At 38.4% G+C, this 18,769-nt stretch overlaps 1 protein-coding gene across 4 annotated transcripts; it reads right to left on the bottom strand.

Annotated features, from left to right (window-relative positions):
• Window positions 1-1,106: 1,106 nt before the first annotated feature.
• LOC123897685 (F-box/kelch-repeat protein At5g60570) lies at window positions 1,107-3,496 on the bottom strand. 4 transcript variants are annotated; one of them, XM_045948415.1, is made up of 3 exons: window positions 3,355-3,496; window positions 3,062-3,142; window positions 1,107-2,547 (listed from the first exon to the last, which is right to left on the bottom strand). In XM_045948415.1, exon 3 carries the CDS (start codon window positions 2,512-2,514, stop codon window positions 1,420-1,422), a length of 1,095 nt encoding a protein of 364 aa, XP_045804371.1. In that variant the 5' UTR covers window positions 2,515-2,547; window positions 3,062-3,142; window positions 3,355-3,496; the 3' UTR covers window positions 1,107-1,419. The 4 variants fall into 4 exon arrangements, with proteins under 4 accessions (XP_045804371.1, XP_045804373.1, XP_045804374.1 ...); XM_045948417.1 differs by having other exon boundaries at window positions 3,062-3,145; window positions 3,356-3,485; XM_045948418.1 differs by lacking the exon at window positions 3,062-3,142.
• Window positions 3,497-18,769: the final 15,273 nt, after the last annotated feature.

Below are 18,769 nucleotides of genomic sequence, written 5' to 3'. Positions count from 1 at the left end.
AATCAACTTATTCACTATTGTATACCTCAAAAATATAATAAAATATGAGGGTGGCCTAAATTATTTATTTTAAGTCCTTTCTAGTTTCTAGTAAAAGTCAGATTCCATTCTCAATCATTAAAAAATGAATCTCATTCTCTAACATGCTGTTGTCATACAGTATGGTGAAAAATATAAATAAATTTAAAATATGCTTGCACCACTTGAAAGGTATGAAAAAACATTTCTTAACAATGTACCAAAAAATAAAAAATTCTTGACAAAAATCATATAGTAAAAGTGTAAAACTAAAAATAATTCAACTAATGACAAAAAAGAAACAAATAAAGTGCAATGATAAAAAATAAAGTGAAGATCCTTTTTTTTTTACATGATTAACACAAACACATTTGTTGGTTGGCAAGAAAAAGAGGTTCAACCACCTCCTATTCATCTCAAAACATCAAGCTTATGATAAATGTATAAAGAAAGATATACCAAGAATTGTGAAACATTGAATAGTGGGTTGCTACTTGCAAACACAAAGGACAAAAGAAACTTATAGGGTAATGAAGAATGGTCCCAACTGAATTAACCTTCTTGATTAAAGGAAAAGAAATCATTTTAAGATCATATAAATAAGTACAAATGAAAAGATAACATGAACAAAATTATTGATAACTTTGTTTTCACATATGCTTGCAATCTAACATTCAACTTTAAGCCAAATGAGAAGATAGATTTTTGTGAGCAAGTCGGAGAAGCAACCTCTATCGCTTGACTTGCCGACCTTATTAGGTATAAACTAGATTTGGATTAGCTGCAGTCAAATATTATGCAGTCGGGTTAGCACATCTTCGCCCGTGAATCAAAGATCAGATAGTTCATATTTCGAGTTTCTATTTGAAATTTGATTTAGTGAAGTCAGAATAAGAACCGTCTGATCTTTACTCAACGGCCCTAGTGACTGCAAGGTAATTTGACCGTAAACAACCCAAATCGCTGCAAACTCTAGTCGGATGAACAATTCGTGAATAATGGACAGACTCGCACAAAATCTAAGAATGAATGGTGGACATAAGTTGTGAAGAAATACACTACAGGGACTAAGCAGAAAACAACAAACATTAAACAATGAAAACTTCTAGATTTATTGGTTTACATAGTTGAGTAAGAAAAATAAAACATAACATTTCTGTGTAAGACTACTCGGTAATCTCAAAAGAAATTTAAAATTATGGAACATGAAAGTGAGAAATACATTCAAATAAACAATGTTAAAAAGATGAAACTAAATTTTCAGCTAGTGAAAGCTATCCCAAACAACAATTAACTCGGTAAATGAAGCAATGGTAGAACATGGAAGCAACCTTCAAGGCGAAGTCAGAGTGTGAATACCGGCTTCTTCTGTTGAGTTAATGTAAAATTATCTCAAATTTGTCAACAGCCCATAACAGCACAATTATACACGAACACCCCGACATGCTCTTTTATGCCGAGTACCTTCCAATCTATGACGCCATTCCTAACTCCAGACCCGGGACACCATGAATTCAGCACTATAGCTTCACCTTCTGGACCCCTTTGTCCACCTACAACCAAAAGTTTATCTCCGCAAGCCTTGAAAGCAAGGCCCCAACCATTAGAAGAATCAGCACGAACCGGAAGCCTTCCCAATTCATGCCATGTGTTCTTTTCCTTGTTGTATTTTTTCACCATATTAGTTAGATGTTCAACCGCGTACAACTGATTATTCACAACCGCCACAAGTGGAGGTGCTTGAGCACCCACATTAACATATGGGTACATGCCCTCTATTTTTCTCCAACTTCTTGTTTGAAGATCATATTCTTCTCCACAAGTTAATGAAACAGTTATGCTTGACATGCCACCAATCACGTAGAATTTGCCATCCATAAAAAAACTTGAGCACAATCTACGCGGTGTATGCATGTTCGGTAAAATTCCCCACGTACATGTTGAAGAGTCATACAACTCAGCAGACTTAAGAACATTTCCATATTTGTCACTTCCGCCGGCTACAATGGCAATCGAACCAAAACTACTTGATCCAAATAAACAGCGAGGTTGGTTCATCTCTTGACACTTAACCCAACCACGGCAAATCAAACTATACTTCCAAATGGCAAACTCCATCAATTCTCTACCGAAAACCAACAGCTCACAACCTACAGCTAAGGACTCTTTGTCCGCATGGTTGAAACACTCATCGCACGGTATCTTAGGCAATGTCATCCATCTACTTATCTTGGTATCAAATGCAACCCATCCTCTTGGGTCACAAACCAAATAAACCAAATGTTCAACAACTCCCAACTCTTTCCTCAACCCATATAGATAACCACTATCGATCAACTTTCTATACCTTTTATTAATACACGACAGGGACGAGTAATCGGATCTACTAACACAAGCGAGACAATTCAGCGCAACATCATCGATCAAACCAGGGAGAAGCGAATCACTTGGTCCAAGTCTAGGAAAACCATCATTCACTCCTTCCCTCCGATCCATTCTAAGAAAGCTATTCACTTTCTTCCCATCCTCCTGCAAACAACAATCCAAAACACAATTCCTTTAACATCTCAACCAATCATCAATCCATCCAAAACAAAAAACCACATAGCATAACACAAAATCAATCTTAACAACAAAAAACCATAGCATAACACAACATCAATCTTAACAACAACAAAAAACCATAGCATAACACAAAATCAATCTTAGCAACAACAAAACAACCATAGCATAACACAAATTCAATCTTGACAACAAAAAACCGTAGCATAACACAACATCAATCTTAACAACAACAAAAAACCATAGCATAACACAACATCAATCTTAACAACAACAACAACAACAACAACAACAACAAAACCTTATAATCCATTAATATGCAAACAATATCTATATATCTATACATCAATTCTTTGCATCAATTAGTTAGGAATCTGAAATTGACTTATTCTTAAATCTTAAAAATCACTCTTTTTTCAAGGAACAAATTTCAATTTATCCCAATTTATAAATAAGCATGAAAAGAATAATTTTGCAATACCAAATTGAATCAGCAACAAAATTCAAAACTCTTCTAGAGAAGTTGCATGTCTGATTTACAGCTCCAATGAGACAGAACAATCTGAAAATTGAAAAACAACGAAAAAAAATGAAAATTTAAACAACTTTGATTAAAAGGGTTAAAATTAGATTCCATAAAAATCAAATCTGAGCAAAAGGGTTTACGCTGATCCAATTAAAACAGAAAAAACAGGATTTGGATCCAAAAGAATAAAAAAATAATATTAAAAGTAGAAAGAAAAGAAAAAGTGATTGATTGAAGAGAATGTGTACCTAGAAGTGAAGAGAAAGGGAAGATCTGAGAAATAGAAGGAATTGGGTCAAAGCATGTTTGTTGATGAAAGTATATAGCTTGCAAGTTTGAACAGAAAATGAAGTATGTTATGTTATGTTTATGTGATTGTGATAACAGAACAGAGAGAGAGATACAACTTCTTATATATAAATAAATAAATAAATAAATTTTTTTTTTATTATGTAATATAAATATAAATAATCAAAATTAAGTATACAAGTCAAACATATATTAGTGATTAATTAGACTTTTTTTTTAATGCAAATTGTTAATATTTGTTATGGTAATTTTTTTTTTACGGACTTGAATCATGAAACTCCGACTCATTTTAACTCTTAGTTCAACAAGTTGAGTTATCTATCTCATCAATGATTAATTATTATTATTATTATTACTTCTTTTTTTGCTTTCACCACTAGTTTAATCTGGTTCGGCGGTCAATTATGGCACCAAATGGTTTCAGCCTCCTTCCGATCACAGTTGTGAGAGATGAATTGTGATCCTCCCTACCAAGTTCAACGTCAATCACCACTAAACCAACTAACGATTGATATTATTTAGATTATTAGTAGTTTGAGTAAGTTTAATGACAAGTCATTGAAAACTTATAAACACAAAGTAGAGAGATTCAAGTTCGAATTTCGATCATGATATCTGATCTAATAATTTTTATATTTATGTTAGTTGAGATAGTATTTGTGGGCATTTAAGTAAGTTATCAAACACATATACAAAAATAAAAAGTTTTTTTTTTTCTAAGTAGCTTAGTGACTAAAAATTTCACTATCAAGATAAATAAGGTGGATTAAAAAAAGTAAGTTATTAAGCGCAAATTGTTAATGAGTTAAAAAAAAATGATTTGTTCAAAAATATTCGAATCCAACTCATTTAATTTTTAAGTGGGATAATTTTTTGTCGGGTTTTATTTAACCATCGACTAAATTTCAAGTTAATAAATCTCCATTTTCCATGTATTTTACTCAAATGTTACACCAGTGTAATTTGATCTCTCTCTCTCTATATATATATATATAGGGAGCACTTCAAGTGAGAGGAGTGTTTTATTGTGAGAGATGAGAGGAACAAATATAAACCATCCGATCAAAACTAACGGTCTTGATTAAATTGGTTTCACTTAACTAATATACACTACACCACTCTTTGTCTTCGGTTTATCTGGACCTTACCTTTCTCCTTCACCCCTTTCTCCACTTTCTTCAATCTGTAAAGTAGTTTTTTTTTTTTTTTATTTCTGAGCCCTTGCTTCTCGAATTCATACTTCTACCCTGTGATGGATGTTGTTGTTCTAGTTATGCTTCTCAAGATCAAATGAAAGTTTTTATAACTGAATTTCATAATTTTGTTTTTGTTTTTGTTTTCAGAATAAAAATAAAATTACTAATTTTATTAAGTAGTTGTGAACATTAGAAGAACAAACATGTGAGAATTATCGGGTTGCCATGGATGCACCACACCACAAAAGAATGAAACCAATCATGAATAATTTATGTACCCCCAAATCAATCCTTTTTATTTTTAATTAAGAACAATCAAATTATTGTTATTATGATCCATTTGTTTATCGTTTTGATTGGAAAAATAGGGATTTGATGTTGTTGTGAAGAGTATTTTGTACAAGATGCATGTGTGCGTGGCCAGGAGCATCCCTGGATGTAGAACAAAGGCACCGAGAAAGATGAAGGGGTGCACGTGAATATGAAACGGTGTATTTTAATCTCATCCATTTATTTAGATCTAAGGGTTTATATTTGTTCCTCTCACCTCTCACGATAAAACACTCCTCTTATACGTGTAACTGCATAAATTAATCCTCTCAAGGTAATTGAGATTTATTTAAGGGGTTGACATCTTCCGACAAATGCTTCTACATACACACCGACCGAGAATCAAACCCAAATTAATATATTTTAATATTTGAAAGATCATTTCTATGAATATATCTCAATTGATAAAAGAACATTAGATGTGATATGCAGCAACCAAAATTCCAACTTTAGTACTTCACTTATTTTTTTCTAAATCGTAAGATTATAACCACTAAACTATTTAGATAAATTTTGGAAAAAAGAAAATAAAGGATGACATAGTAGTTGTACTACTTTTCGTCTAAAAAAAGATACTAGTAGTACTACTCTTTAAAAAAAATGTTTTATTTGCTGTTGTGACCCTACTCTTTAGTCTAAATTCAATTTGTACTTTTCATTTTTATTGTATTTTTGTCTTCTTTTTTTGTCGTGTGGTTAAAGAAGATCATGATGAAATGAGGTCGTTTGCAAGTAAAATTATGTCGTTCACTAATGACACCTCATCTTTTCAGAAAAAGAAGAAAATATAAAATTCTTTTCTACATAAACTCATAAAGTAACGCTCAAAAAGATTTTTTAGCAATAAAAAAACACTAAAAAAGATTTTAATAAAGAAAAGGAGAAAAAAATAGTAGTATAATAGCGTCTATATTTCAGTTTAGGCATTGTATTTATTATTATCCTCCAATTTATATTTCTTCTATTATCTTTGATGTAAAGAAATGAATTTTGCTTACTTAAAAAAAAAAGGAACAAATGTCAATTTGCCGAATCATCTCTTATTATACTTTATTTTAATAGTATCATGTGAAAAAATTTATAGTTAATTTTTATTAGATGTTAGTGTAAAATTGTCATCGACAAGTAATTGTGCTTTTTGATTTAATATTATCTATTGACATTTTTATTTTTTTGTAAATGCTATTTTGGCAAGGATCTGAATTCTTTTATGTCATTCATTTTCTGTTTTTTGTTGTTGACTACTAAATAAATTTAAATCAATGGTTGAAATTTACGTAAGACCATCTAATAATCGAAGAGGATCCAGTTCTCCATTGGCAGTGCACTAAATTTATTAGTAATGTCAAGAGCAAATTAATAAGAATTTCTTGATGCAAATATGCTTATATTGGGTTGCACTTTCTTTTTATTTTGTGGCATTTTTTCAAGTATTTTACATGTTATTTTTTTTTCACATAGTATGTACTTAAATTTATTTTATATATAATGTTTGAAATTTTCATTTGATTTTAATTTGTTTTATGATTGAAAATATAGAAAATGATTATCTTGTGTTCGTAGATACCCTATATATAGATCCCTAATTAGGGTTTTGAATTTTGTTGGTTTTGATTGATTTTTTTTCTAATTATTATTAACCCAGTTGTGGAGAAGCTTCAAAATTCGACCGGGTCAACAGTTTAAGTTTTCGTTTTAGTGGGTTTGAATCAAGTTTTTTCAAAACACATGTCTATAGTGAAATAAATTCATTGTATTTCACTTCAAATAGCACCTAGAATATATTTTGGTTTGATAAAAAAAAAATATATATATTTTGGTAAAGAAAAATAGAACCAGAAATACAACTTGATAAAAAAATTCCATGAAATGGAGATGAAGCTGGAATATGGTACTTTTATTAGATGATGAACAACTATATTTGTTGAGTATATATAGGAGGCAAATTAGAGTTTAGGAAAAATCTCAAGATTTAGAGTATTTACAAAATTACTTATATATTTGTTGAGTTCAATGACATATTAATTTGAAGGTTGAGATAAAGAGAAGAGCACATTGATTCAAACCTTATGTTGGGTAACGAGGGGGTAAATGAGGGATCATTTATATTGGACTAAGAATACCAACACAAGTGAATTGTACACCACATCATAACACAAAACCTTAAGACGTTAGGTTTATGAGTCATCTCACTTATAAAATGTTTAACTTTCACTTTTCTAAGCAATGTGAGACTTAACTCACCTCACCCTCTAAAGTGTGAGTCATTCAATCATTCAATTCATTATGCTTCCCTCTCAAGCGGAAGCTTTTTTCATCCAAATATTTGCAGTGTCGTTACCGCTGCACTCAACGAGACACGTCGTCTGACCACCTTTGTCAGGAAGACTTTCGATAATTCTTTGTTGTTTTTTTTAGTGAAACTCTTTTGCTTTAATTAATTAATTAAATTTAAATAAATAAGTTGATCAGATATATAATCTTACCTGCACGTTTAGTATATATAAATAAACAAAAGAAAGCATGAACGGCAGCAAGGTACAAACAAACATATGGATATACCTGATCAAATTCAAGATTATATTATAATAAATATATAAACTCTTTTTTTGTCAACATATAAATTCTTTAAAATATATATTATTAATTAATATCATGATATTTCAGCCAATGACAAAATATAGAGGCAGGAATCAATAAAACTAAAGCAATTAAGATTAGAAGGTGGATAAGAATCTAATACGTTTTCTTTATTCCAAAATAGAGAGTGATTGATCATGTGAATGTGTTTGTTAATATGCCACTTGTCGACCCTCAAAAGCCTTGTAGCTATGGGTTTTTTTTTCTTGCAATTCATAAATCCTAATGTATCATATTTAAAATTAAAAATTAAATCTAACTCAACTCTACAAAATTAATTTATAAAATATAAACTTTTTTTACTTTATAAATTCAAATTGGGCCTGTTTGTTTGAGATTTTAAAAAAAAAAAAAATTGAAAAAAATCATTTTCAAGAAAATCATTTTTTTTAGAGATTTTGAAGAAAATCTAAAGCTATTTGCTGTTTGTTTATAATCATTAAAATCTATTTTTTTAAGATGGTGAGGGATAATGAATAATAAAAAAATAAATTTTGATAAAAGTTATTGAAAATAAATTCTCATTTTAATGAAAAAATAATTTTTTTACTAAAATAATTTTTGAAAAAAACTGACACAAACACACAAAAAAAAAAGATTATTTTTTAAAAAAATAGATTTTTTTTAGAAAAATCTGAAACAAACATGATCATTCTCATTCACCGTCTCTTACTAAGAATGCAATTAAAAACAATGGAATCAAAGCAATGTTTTTCTATAAGGAAGGAGCTCTCTCTTTAGTGAAGCATTTATTTCACTGGCATATACTAGTATTAATTTCAGCAGACTACAGCTAAACACCCTTTTATGTACATTTGTTAAAAGATTAATTTGTGTTCTGGATCAAAACAATGACTACGGTTATAGTGGATTATCATCATAAGTGGTTCAGTATCGTAGATTAATGTTTAAAATTATCAGAAATTTTAATTACTGTCAATAATATTTTTTAAGATAAAAAATCACAACTGCCCTGATCTTTACGGCTAAAACTGTGACATGATTGAAGCCAGTTCGATAAAGGTTATATTTTTATTTTGTTGTGTTAGTCACATTGATCTCAATTAAGTCACTATTTTAGTTGTAAAAATGAGGATGATCATTAACTTATACTTTCAAACAACAATGTATGTCGTCGTTGAAATTTTTAATATTTTTTATAAACTGATCCATGATGGATCACTTGCGGGAGTGGTCCATATTAAAATTTTTCTCAAAACAATATAAAAGTTTAAATTTTTTTTCTTATATATTTTTCTTACAAACAAGACAAATCTCTATTTTTAATGATCAATGCGTCAATATTAAAGTGTGAATGATATAGCTAGTTTCAAATGTGAATAAAATTAACATTAATTAAATATATAAAAGGGAGGTGACTTCTATATATCCAATATCTTATTTTGGATGAACATATAATGTTTCTATCTTTTGGTAATCTTGAATAATTGATCTATTGTTGCAATCGGTACTCCCTGACTCCCCAATAAATGATATCAGAATTTTAGTTAAGTTTGATGAAGAAGCAAAAGTGGATCCTAATATCGAAAGTCTATATGTTGATGTTTTATTGGTTGTGATGACGACGGTGCAAATATAGTATCTAAGATTCGAGATATATATTCATACGTGAAGTTTAAGTTGTTAATATTCTAGTTTATGTAGTAGTCTCATATGAATCGGCTATAAACGAGTTCAATGTTAGCTAGTGAATAGTCACATTAGATACTATTTTAAAAGTTGAATAGAGATATGTTAAGAGTTAATTAACTAAACCTAAATCATTGAATTTTTTTTATTTTTTTTTTACGATCAAAATCATTGAATTTTATCTATTTCTTAACCCCACTTTTTTCTTCCAAACGAACTGTTTATCATCATGCATCGATCATCCTTTATCTCACATGTGAATCGTCAAGTAAACTATTATATGATCTAAAATGAAAACTTATACTAACATGTTTTACAAATCTAATTAGAAGATTTATAAACCACACATTTCATTTTGTGTCAACTTTATTCAAACTTCATTTTTGATCGTGTAGACCAGAAAGATGCGACCTCGCCGGCGTTTGACGGTGGATGAGAGCGTTTGAGACCCCTGTTGGAGCGGAGGGGGGTTGTGTACCTGCAGGCACTCCGACGCTCAAGTCAGTATGTGTGTAAGGTTTTCTTAGCTATAAAAATGCGTACCTTGCAAATGAAGTGGAGATGCATATATATAGCCCCCAGCGCTGGGCTAAGGCCCTTGATGGCATTAATGGCCATCAAGTGGCTGCCGGAAAACGGCTAAGGAGCCATGATGTGCAGTTAATGCTCATCATTCCGGTGTCTTAGACGTTACAGAAGCCATAGAGAAGTAACCGTTGGTATCCCGAGCATTTATGGTGTGGCCGGTGGGTAAGGGTCAACTCGACTACACAAGCTCGTTGGAATGTGTACCGAGCTTCTAAGCTCGGCCCAGAACAGGAGCCCCCCAAGTTGTTATGCTCTTAATTGAGGATAATAACTTTGGAGTCGCCATCTGATGCTATATGAGGGAAACGGCACTTCAGGAGCGTTTGCTCAATTTCTCGAGGAAATTTGAGCGATAACTCCCATGATCTGCTTGGTTGATAGTCAAGGCTTTCAGGTGAGTCTATGCTATTTTCCAGAACAGTCAACTCTGGAGCTTGTGCACGTTAGACTAGTCAATCTTTGGGAATTGCAGCCGCCCATTTATTTGTTGTGGGCCTTTTAACAAAGGTATTGGGCTTTCTTGAAAAGAGGCAAGTTTTTCTTATAAATACCTTGCTGCTTTTTCTAACCCTTACTTGTGTTTTTAGGCAAGCAAGATGGAATGGCAGAATACCAAAGAAGTTGCTGATAAGAAGAGTTCTCACAAAGGAAAGGGAACCATGCCAAGCCGGCCTCAACCCCCTCGCCGGTCTGTTCGTTTGAGGCGTCCCACAAAGGCCAAGTTTGAGATGATCGTACTTTCTTCCGATTCCTCTGACTTGGATGAGACCGATGAAGATTATGCTGAGTTCCTGAAGGTGTATAAGCCTGAGGACTCATACCCTCAAGTTTCAGCCTCTAGCGGCGAGGAAGGTTCTCAGAAGACGGTGGAATCCAAGCCTGTAGTCGTAGTGGAAGTTGATTCGGATAACGAGCAGTAGATGCTCGTTCCCCTTTTCCCCTTTGCTTCCTGATTTGTATTTCGGCTTTCCGCCCTTTATAATAATAATAATAAAGTTGATTGTTTCTAGTCTTTTTCTTTCGAAATTCACAATTATTGATCTGCACATTTTATCGCGAGCATTCATTTTATCGCGAGCATGCGTTTGGTTTCGAGCGTTTACCAACACCGTAGGTATCGTAAGGGATCCCTTTGATTTCGCCGAAAATCTCGGATGGCCGTGTCGCACGTTATCCTCCGAGATCATCGCGTGTTGATTTTCGCGAGATTTGCGTGCAGGTGGAAGTGATTTGAAGGGACGAGTCGTTTCGTTTCCTTGCGCCACGTGTGTGAGCTACCCAAATAGCACTTGAGTGGCTATTTGAAATGTTTCAAATTCCGAGGCTTTATCTGGGCCGTTGGATTTTCGCGCCTTTTGGTTTTTTGGGAGGGCGCTTCTGGATCGTTGGATTGTTTCCTATCGCACCCGTTGGATTAAAGCAACGGTCCAGATTCGAGGAGGCGTGACCTGGTGTATGCGGTCGCATTTGTCTATATATATGAGGAAGGATGATTTTTTCGAAACTTTACAGTTTACTTGCATCCTTCGCTCAGTTTCTTCTCCTTCTCCTACCCTCTCCACCTTCCAAACTTCAAGCTTCGTGAGTTCAAGCTGTTTCTTTGACGTGTTTCTTTGATTGTCTTCACTCCGAAGCTTTTTCATCCTTTCCATTGATCAAGTAAGTGTTTCCTTTTACTTTCTCTGGTTTGAATGGTCTGTTTGCCTGGTTAGGATAGATGTTTAATGGCTTGTCAAGGTCTTTTTAAGCAAAATTTTAGCGATTAAACTGCTTTAGACTTGGATGTTTTAGTCTTGGCCTTAGGTTGTTAGCGTAGTGCTTTTAGAAGCTTTAGGCTGTAAGTGCACCCTTGTCTGGGTTTTTCGGCGCTCGTTTTTAGGGTTTTCGAATGGATTTCCCCCTTTGTTATTGTTTCGTGTTTGTGGCGAATGGACGACCACGCGCTCGCTATTATCCACGCCCTTTCACTTGATTTGGCGGTGGAAGGGTGGATTTGATATTGCGAATGTCGAATTCACATTTCCTTCCTCTGCTTTCAGGTATCCGATGGAGGGCGACCAACCTAGACCAGAAGAGGGCTTACCGCGTTTGTCTGTAGATATTTCGTGGGTAGCGAATGAGGTTCGAGAGACGCCCTCTATCTTCTCCGGGTGCACTGGTGGGCATAAGGAGATGTTTTACGAAGTGGAGGATCCTAGCGTTTCTCATTGGGAGATTCGGGTTCCTCCCCTCGGCCGGAGAATATGTTCTAACTGGGGTTGGGGAACGATCCCGGTGTACCAGATTATTTTCGAGCACATGGGGTATCGCCTGCCCTTTACAGACTTAGAGGTCGCTGTGTTCCGATATTTGAGGGTAACGCCGTCGCAGCTGCACCCAAATTCCATGGCCTTTCTTCGAGCGTTTCAGGTGACGTGCAAGTTCCTGAATATTGTTCCTACCCTGAAGTTGTTCTTCCATGCCTTTTTTCTCCAACGCTCGTGTCCCAAGGGCGAAAGGGCCAAAGGGAAGGCGTCTAAAAGTGGTCAAGTCTTGGAGGGTAGTAAGTTTGGCTGGGTATCCTTTAGACAGAGGAAAAGTTTTTTCCGCATATATGAAGATTCGATCCGGGGTTTTAAGGAGAGGTATTACGCTGTCCGTCCCATCACCTCGGAGGGATGGAAGCACGTTTGTTACCGAGGGCCCAAGAAAGATGCGCGCGGGGAGGTGGTCAGGGACCCGAGCGGTGTAGCGGTGGAGGCGGACTATGGGAGTTTTCCCTTTTATTGGAATAGGAGTCATTATGATCTTCTTCCTCGGGATTTAACCATTACGAAATCCGACCTGAGCCCTGAGGAAGCGGCAGATTACAAGAGACTGGAAGACTATGTCGGGTCTTTTCCCCAGGTTTCCTTAGAGGATAGTAACGGTAACCTGATCCGAGATGAGGCGGGTCGCCCGCAAAAGGTTCCGAAGCTAATTGATACCAAGAGGCTATTGGCCTGTAAAACCGAAGAGGATGTGGCCGCTTTTTTCCGTATGCTCGTACTTTGTGCCTTGTTATTTTGTTTTGCTTTTAGTTTTCCATCTGGTTTACTTTACTGATTTTCTTTTTCCTTCGTTTGTGCAGTTGAAATGTCGAGTGCTCAGGCAAGACTTCGTCAGGCTAAAACTGCCAAGAAAAAGATTATGGAAGCTGCTGGTGGTTCGCATTCAATGCCTGCCAACTCTTCAATTCAGCAAAATCCCAGTCCTTCCCTCGAAATCATCGGAACCTCAGCGGAGAGACGTGTCCGTGAAGGGGATACCGAAGACACGAATTCTTCTCGCCAGCGTCGTAGGGTGGATGATGTCGATGATCTCATGAACTCGACGTCAGGTCTTCACAAGCTCGAGTCCGGCAAGCCTGCAGCCCACTTTGTTTTCCCTCCTGTTTATGCTCATGACCCGATCTTTGATGACCAGACGGAAATCTCCATATCAGAGCCTGATTCTGGCATTCTTTCTTCCCTGGGACCAACTGCCATTAGAGCTGAGATCGCCAAGCATTCAGTGGCGATGTTCAAGCTTTTGGAGATGGTGACTTTCCTGAATGGTCGGGAATGCCATTACCTTCAGGAGAGGGATGCCGCTCTCACAAAGCTGAAGGAGGTCTCCTGTCAACTGAGCTCGAGTCAAGCCGCTTTCTCGGAGTATAAAAAGCAGTATGCTCTTCAGCTGGAAGTGCAGGAGTCCCTAAAGACTGTACAGGCAAAGCTGGAAGAGGTTACCAGAGAAAGGGATGCGTCTTTGGCGAAGATAGAAGAGCTGGAGGGTCAGATTCAGGAGTTGAAGCTGAAGGTGGACGAGCGCGCTAAGCAGGTAGTTCCCGAAGTCGTTGATGAGGAGGAGAAGGTCATAGATCCGGCTGGTGTTTATGCTGATTTTTCGCGAGCCCGTCTTGTTCAGACGATTATGGATCTGAACGACAGTATGATTGATGCTGCGAGTTCCCAGTTTGCCAATGCCGTGGAGCAGTTGAAGGTTGTGAATGCCGATAAGGATTTGATTGTTGAGGGTATAGATGAGGATAAGGTGGTGCTCGACGGAGCTATCGTCACCCCTCCCGAGGATGAGATGTAATCTTATTTTTCTCTTGTAATTAATTTGCTTTCTTTTGGGCGCTTCCTTCGCCCTTTTGATGTATTTGACAACTATGGCCCCTCGTGGTCTTTATATTTCAGTACTTTTATTTATCCACCTGCTCTTTTACCTTTGTCTCGTCTAGATTTAGGGTTTGTGTGGCGATGCTTTTAATTTCCTCTGAATGTCGAATCGATCGTTTGTACGCTCAACGCTTTTAAGCTTATGCTTTGATTGTCTTTTTGTTTGCGCTCGACCAATTTTGAGGTTTTTAACTTGGTAATTTTCCAAACATTCCATACGCCGAACTATTCGTTTCTTCGCGCTAGTGTGTGTTTGGATCGTGGTCATCATTGTGGTAGCTGGTACCATTAGATGCCGGGCTTAGAAGGTGCGGGGAACCATTCTAAGTGTTTGGAGATGTTAATCCAAACTAATAACGAGGAGAGGGGCTGTTGTTAAGCTTTCCTCCTCGGGGTGTGAACATCCCATCGCGAGCTGGGGTTCTACCGGGCGTGTACTATGACGATGGTGCTCCGTGGTCTAGAGCTTTCCTCGCCAACATCATCGAGCTCAAAAACGTCTCGACTTTGTTTTAGATTTTAAGATTCATGCCCGTACCTAAGCACTCCTCCGTTGTATAGGCGTGCTTCTCATGGGCGAAGACACAGCCTTCGTTGAGGGATGGTTTTGAACTTCTCTCAACTGTAGTATTGTTTGAGCTTTTCGGCATTCCAAGGTCGAGGAATTTCTTTTCCGTAAAGGTCTTCCAAATAATAGGCACCGTTTTCGGTTTTGGCTCGAACACGATAAGGTCCCTCCCAATTTGCCGCGAGTTTACCTTCGCGAGAATCTTTTTGGTTGCGTCGGAGTACTAGTGTCCCAACGTCAAATTCTCGTTTGATGACCTTTTTGTCATGCCGTTTTGCTATTTTTTGTTTCAAAGTAGCTTCTCGGAGGGCTGCGCCGTCTCGGAGCTCTTCCAAGAGGTCGAGCTCTTCTCTGAGCATTTCGTGGTTGTCTTCCCCTTCGAGGGGTACTTCCGTTCGGAAAGATGATGCTCCGGTTTCTACTGGAATTACGGCCTCTGTTCCGTACGTCAGTCGGAAAGGCGTTTCTCCCGTTGTAGAATGTGGAGTGGTTCGGTAGGACCAGAGTACGCTGTGCAGTTCTTCTGTCCATTTTCCTTTTGCTTCATCCAACCTTCTTTTGAGTCCTCGCAGTATAACCCTGTTTGCAGCTTCGGCTTGGCCGTTCGTTTGAGGGTGTTCGACAGAGGTGAAGTGTTGGGTTGTACCTATTTTTGCCATGAATTCTCGCACTTTCTTGTCCGTGAATTGAGTCCCGTTATCTGTGACGACAACTTGAGGGATCCCAAACCTCGCAAGTATATTGCGTTTGAAGAATCGCAACACGTTGAATGTTGTGATGTGGGCGAGAGGTTCGGCTTCGATCCATTTCGTGAAGTAGTCGACAGCTACTATTAGGTATTTATTTTGTCCTGCTGCCGTTGGAAACGGTCCTAAGAGGTCCATCCCCCACCAAGAAAACGGCCACGGGGACGATAGCGTTCTTAGCTCGTTGGCATTTGTCACATTTTTTGACATGCTCTTTTGCGTCTGCTTGCATGGTAGGCCAATAGAATCCTGCTCGCAAGGCCTTTCTGGCCAAGGAGCGTCCACCGATGTGCTGACCGTTTATTCCTTCGTGGATCTCGCCGAGGATCAAGGCTACTTCGCTTTCCTCGACACATCTTAGCAGAGGGATGAAAAATCCTCGGCGGTACATTTTTCCATTTAGGATTACATATGCGCAGGCTCTCCTTTTTACCTTAGCCGCCTCCTTCTTGTCAAGTGGGAGGTTTCCAGTGTTCAGAAATTCGAACACGGGTGTCATCCAGCTGTTGGCGTCGATCTCGCATATCAGGAATACCTCGGTGGGTTTCACTATGCTTGGTTTGGATAGCGTTTCCTGAATAAGCGATTGATTTCCGCCTTTCTTTTTCTTAGTGCTTGCGAGCTTTGATAAGATATCTGCTCTTGCATTGTGTTCGCGAGGAACGTGCTTGATTTCGGTTTGTCTGAATTTGGTTAATTTTTCTTTGATTAAGCTTAAATATTCCGTGAGTCGCTCGTCTTTCGTTTGGTATTCCCCGGTTATCTGTGATGCGACGAGCTGTGAATCCGTGCATATCTTAATTTCCTCGGCTTCCATATCCTGAGCCAACCTTAATCCTGCCAAGAAAGCTTCGTACTCGGCTTGGTTGTTTGTGGTTGGAAAGGCGAGCTCGAGTGAAACTTCTATGAGCGCTCCTTCACCGCTTTCGAGTATGATACCTGCACCACTCCCTTGTGGATTCGAGGATCCATCTACGAAGATGGTCCATTTGTTTCTATCCGGGGTGGATGATGTGGTCATCTCGGCTATGAAGTCTGCTAGCACTTGGGCTTTTAAAGCCTTTCTGCTTTCGAAAAAGATTTCGAATTCGGACAACTCGAGCGACCATTTTAGCATTCGTCCTGTCATATCTGGCCTCGCAAGGAGTTGCTTAATTGGTTGATCAGTTCGAACCACGATGGAGTGTGCTAAGAAATAGTGTCTTAGCTTCCTTGCGGCCATGACTACTGCTAAGGCCGTTTTTTCTATCTGTAAATACTGGAGTTCTGGTCCTTGCAGAGCCTTACTCACGAAATAGACGGGTTTTTGCCCTTGCTCGGTTTCTCTTATGAGAACGGCGCTGATGGCCTCCGATGCTACGGCGAGATAAAGATATAATGTTTCCCCTCCGTTGGGTCGTGTTAGGACTGGAGGTTCGGATAGTGCTCGTTTTAAATGTTGTAGCGCATCCTCGCATTCCTTTGTCCATTCGAATGCGGATTCTTTTCGAAGTAATTTGAATAAAGGTAGCGCGTGTTGAGCGGATTTTGCGACAAAACGAGATAAGGCGGTGAGCATCCCGTTTAATGATTGGATAGATTTCTTTGAGTCCGGCGTAGGGAATTCAAAGAATGCTCTGCATTTATCGGGGTTAGCTTCGATTCCTCTTTCAGTTAAGTAAAACCCGAGGAATTTCCCAGCTTTTACGCCGAACGTGCATTTTTCAGGATTGAATCTCATGTTATACTTTCTCGCTTGGTCGAATACTCTTTTTAGATGGGCTGTATGATCGACTTCTTTTTCGGATTTGACGATCATATCATCCATGTAGACTTCGAGCATGTCACCGATTTCATTATTGAAGACTTTGTTCATCATCCTTTGGTATGTGGCGCCTGCGTTTTTAAGCCCGAAAGGCATTACGTTGTAATAATAATTACCGGATTCGGTCATAAACGCTGTTTTCTTTTTATCGATTTCAGCCATTTTTATTTGATTATAACCCGAGTACGCATCCATAAACGATAGTAATTTAAATCCTGATGAATTATCTACTAATTTGTCTATGTTAGGTAAAGGGTAAGCGTCTTTAGGGCAAGCCCTATTAAGATCGGTATAGTCAACACACATGCGCCATTTTCCATTCGATTTCTTAACAAGTACAACATTGGATAGCCAGGTGGTATACCTAGCTTCCGAAATGAAATTTGCCTCGAGGAGGTCTTTTACAGCTTTTTCGGCAGCCTCCGCTTTTTCGGGAGACTGCTTCCTACGCCGCTGAACAACGGCACTAGCCCTAGGATCTAAAGTCAGCTGGTGACAAGCGACCTCAGGGTCGATACCAGGCATCTCTGCAGCGCTCCAGGCGAACAGTTCAGCATTGTCCTTAAGGCAGGCGATCAGCTGCTTTTTGACCAAGTCGGGGAGCCCAGTTCCAATCTTGATCCCTTTGAGGGGGTCTTCGCCCAAGGGCACCAGTTCGAAATCTCCGTCCGGGATGGGGCGGTAGATTTTCTTTTCAGCATCGGCGAGGTCCTTCTGTTTTTCTTCTTGATGCTCCTTTTTTGTGAGTCGAGCATCGATGTCGACGGAACCTCCAACAGTGTTTACCCCCGGATTTTTCTTTTCAGTTTTCTTGGGGGTTGCCACGGTGCTCAGATTCTTTGCCGCGGCCTCGAAGCATCTCCTCGCAGCAGCTATGTCGCCGTTGATGGTGGCGACCTGGCCGTCCGGTGTGTAGTATTTCAGCTTTAAGTGAACAGTGGACGACACAGCAAATAGCTCCGCTAAAGTGGTTCTGCCGATGATGCAGTTGTACAGCGAGGGACAGTCGACGACCATGAATTGCGTCCTTACGGATTTCATAGCCTTTTCCTCGCCGAAGGTGACAATGAGGTCCACGTATCCCCAAGGTTTGGTAGTCGACCCATTGAACCCCTGAAGGTCGGGTCCTACGTATGGAACCAAGTTCTTCTCCGACAGCTGTAGAGTTTTGAATAGCCCCGAGTACATTACGTCGCACGAGCTCCCCTGATCTACGAGGATGCGGTGGACGTCGAAGTTTGCCATGCGAGCCCTCACCAACAGTGGTATCTGATAGTTTGGTGAGCCCCCAGGAACTTCTGATTTGTAGAAGGCCAGCGGGTCGGAGTCTCCCTCAGGTTTGGTGACGGTGATGGGAGTCACCGAGCAAACGTTTTCCAGCTCCTCGAACTTTCTTTTTACCGATCCGAGGGTGATTTTGTTTAGCCCTCCACCTGTTATCACCAGTGCCTTTGGGAAATTTTCCCATGAGCCATTCAGGTGGGCGTTGAAATGCCTCAGGAGCGCTCCCTCGTCTGACCCCGGGGATGGAAGTGGAATTTCAGGAGCTGAGATGGCAAGCGCCTGAGGGACGATGCCTCTGTTTTCCTGCTCGGGAACATCAATGGCCATTGCGACCTCTTGAGGCTCCCGCCTTTGTTGTTGTTGT

The sequence above is a fragment of the Trifolium pratense genome, linkage group LG7, assembly GCF_020283565.1.
Source record: "Trifolium pratense cultivar HEN17-A07 linkage group LG7, ARS_RC_1.1, whole genome shotgun sequence".
NCBI lineage: Eukaryota > Viridiplantae > Streptophyta > Magnoliopsida > Fabales > Fabaceae > Trifolium > Trifolium pratense.
The sequence above is the reverse complement of the archived record's forward strand: the minus strand, read 5'-3'. Positions and strand labels throughout refer to the sequence as shown.

Bases quoted from the DNA above. Each gene is read 5' to 3' on its own strand.
- LOC123897685 (XM_045948415.1), bottom strand. From the start codon at position 2,514: ATGGATCGGAGGGAAGGAGTGAATGATGGTTTTCCTAGACTTGGACCA.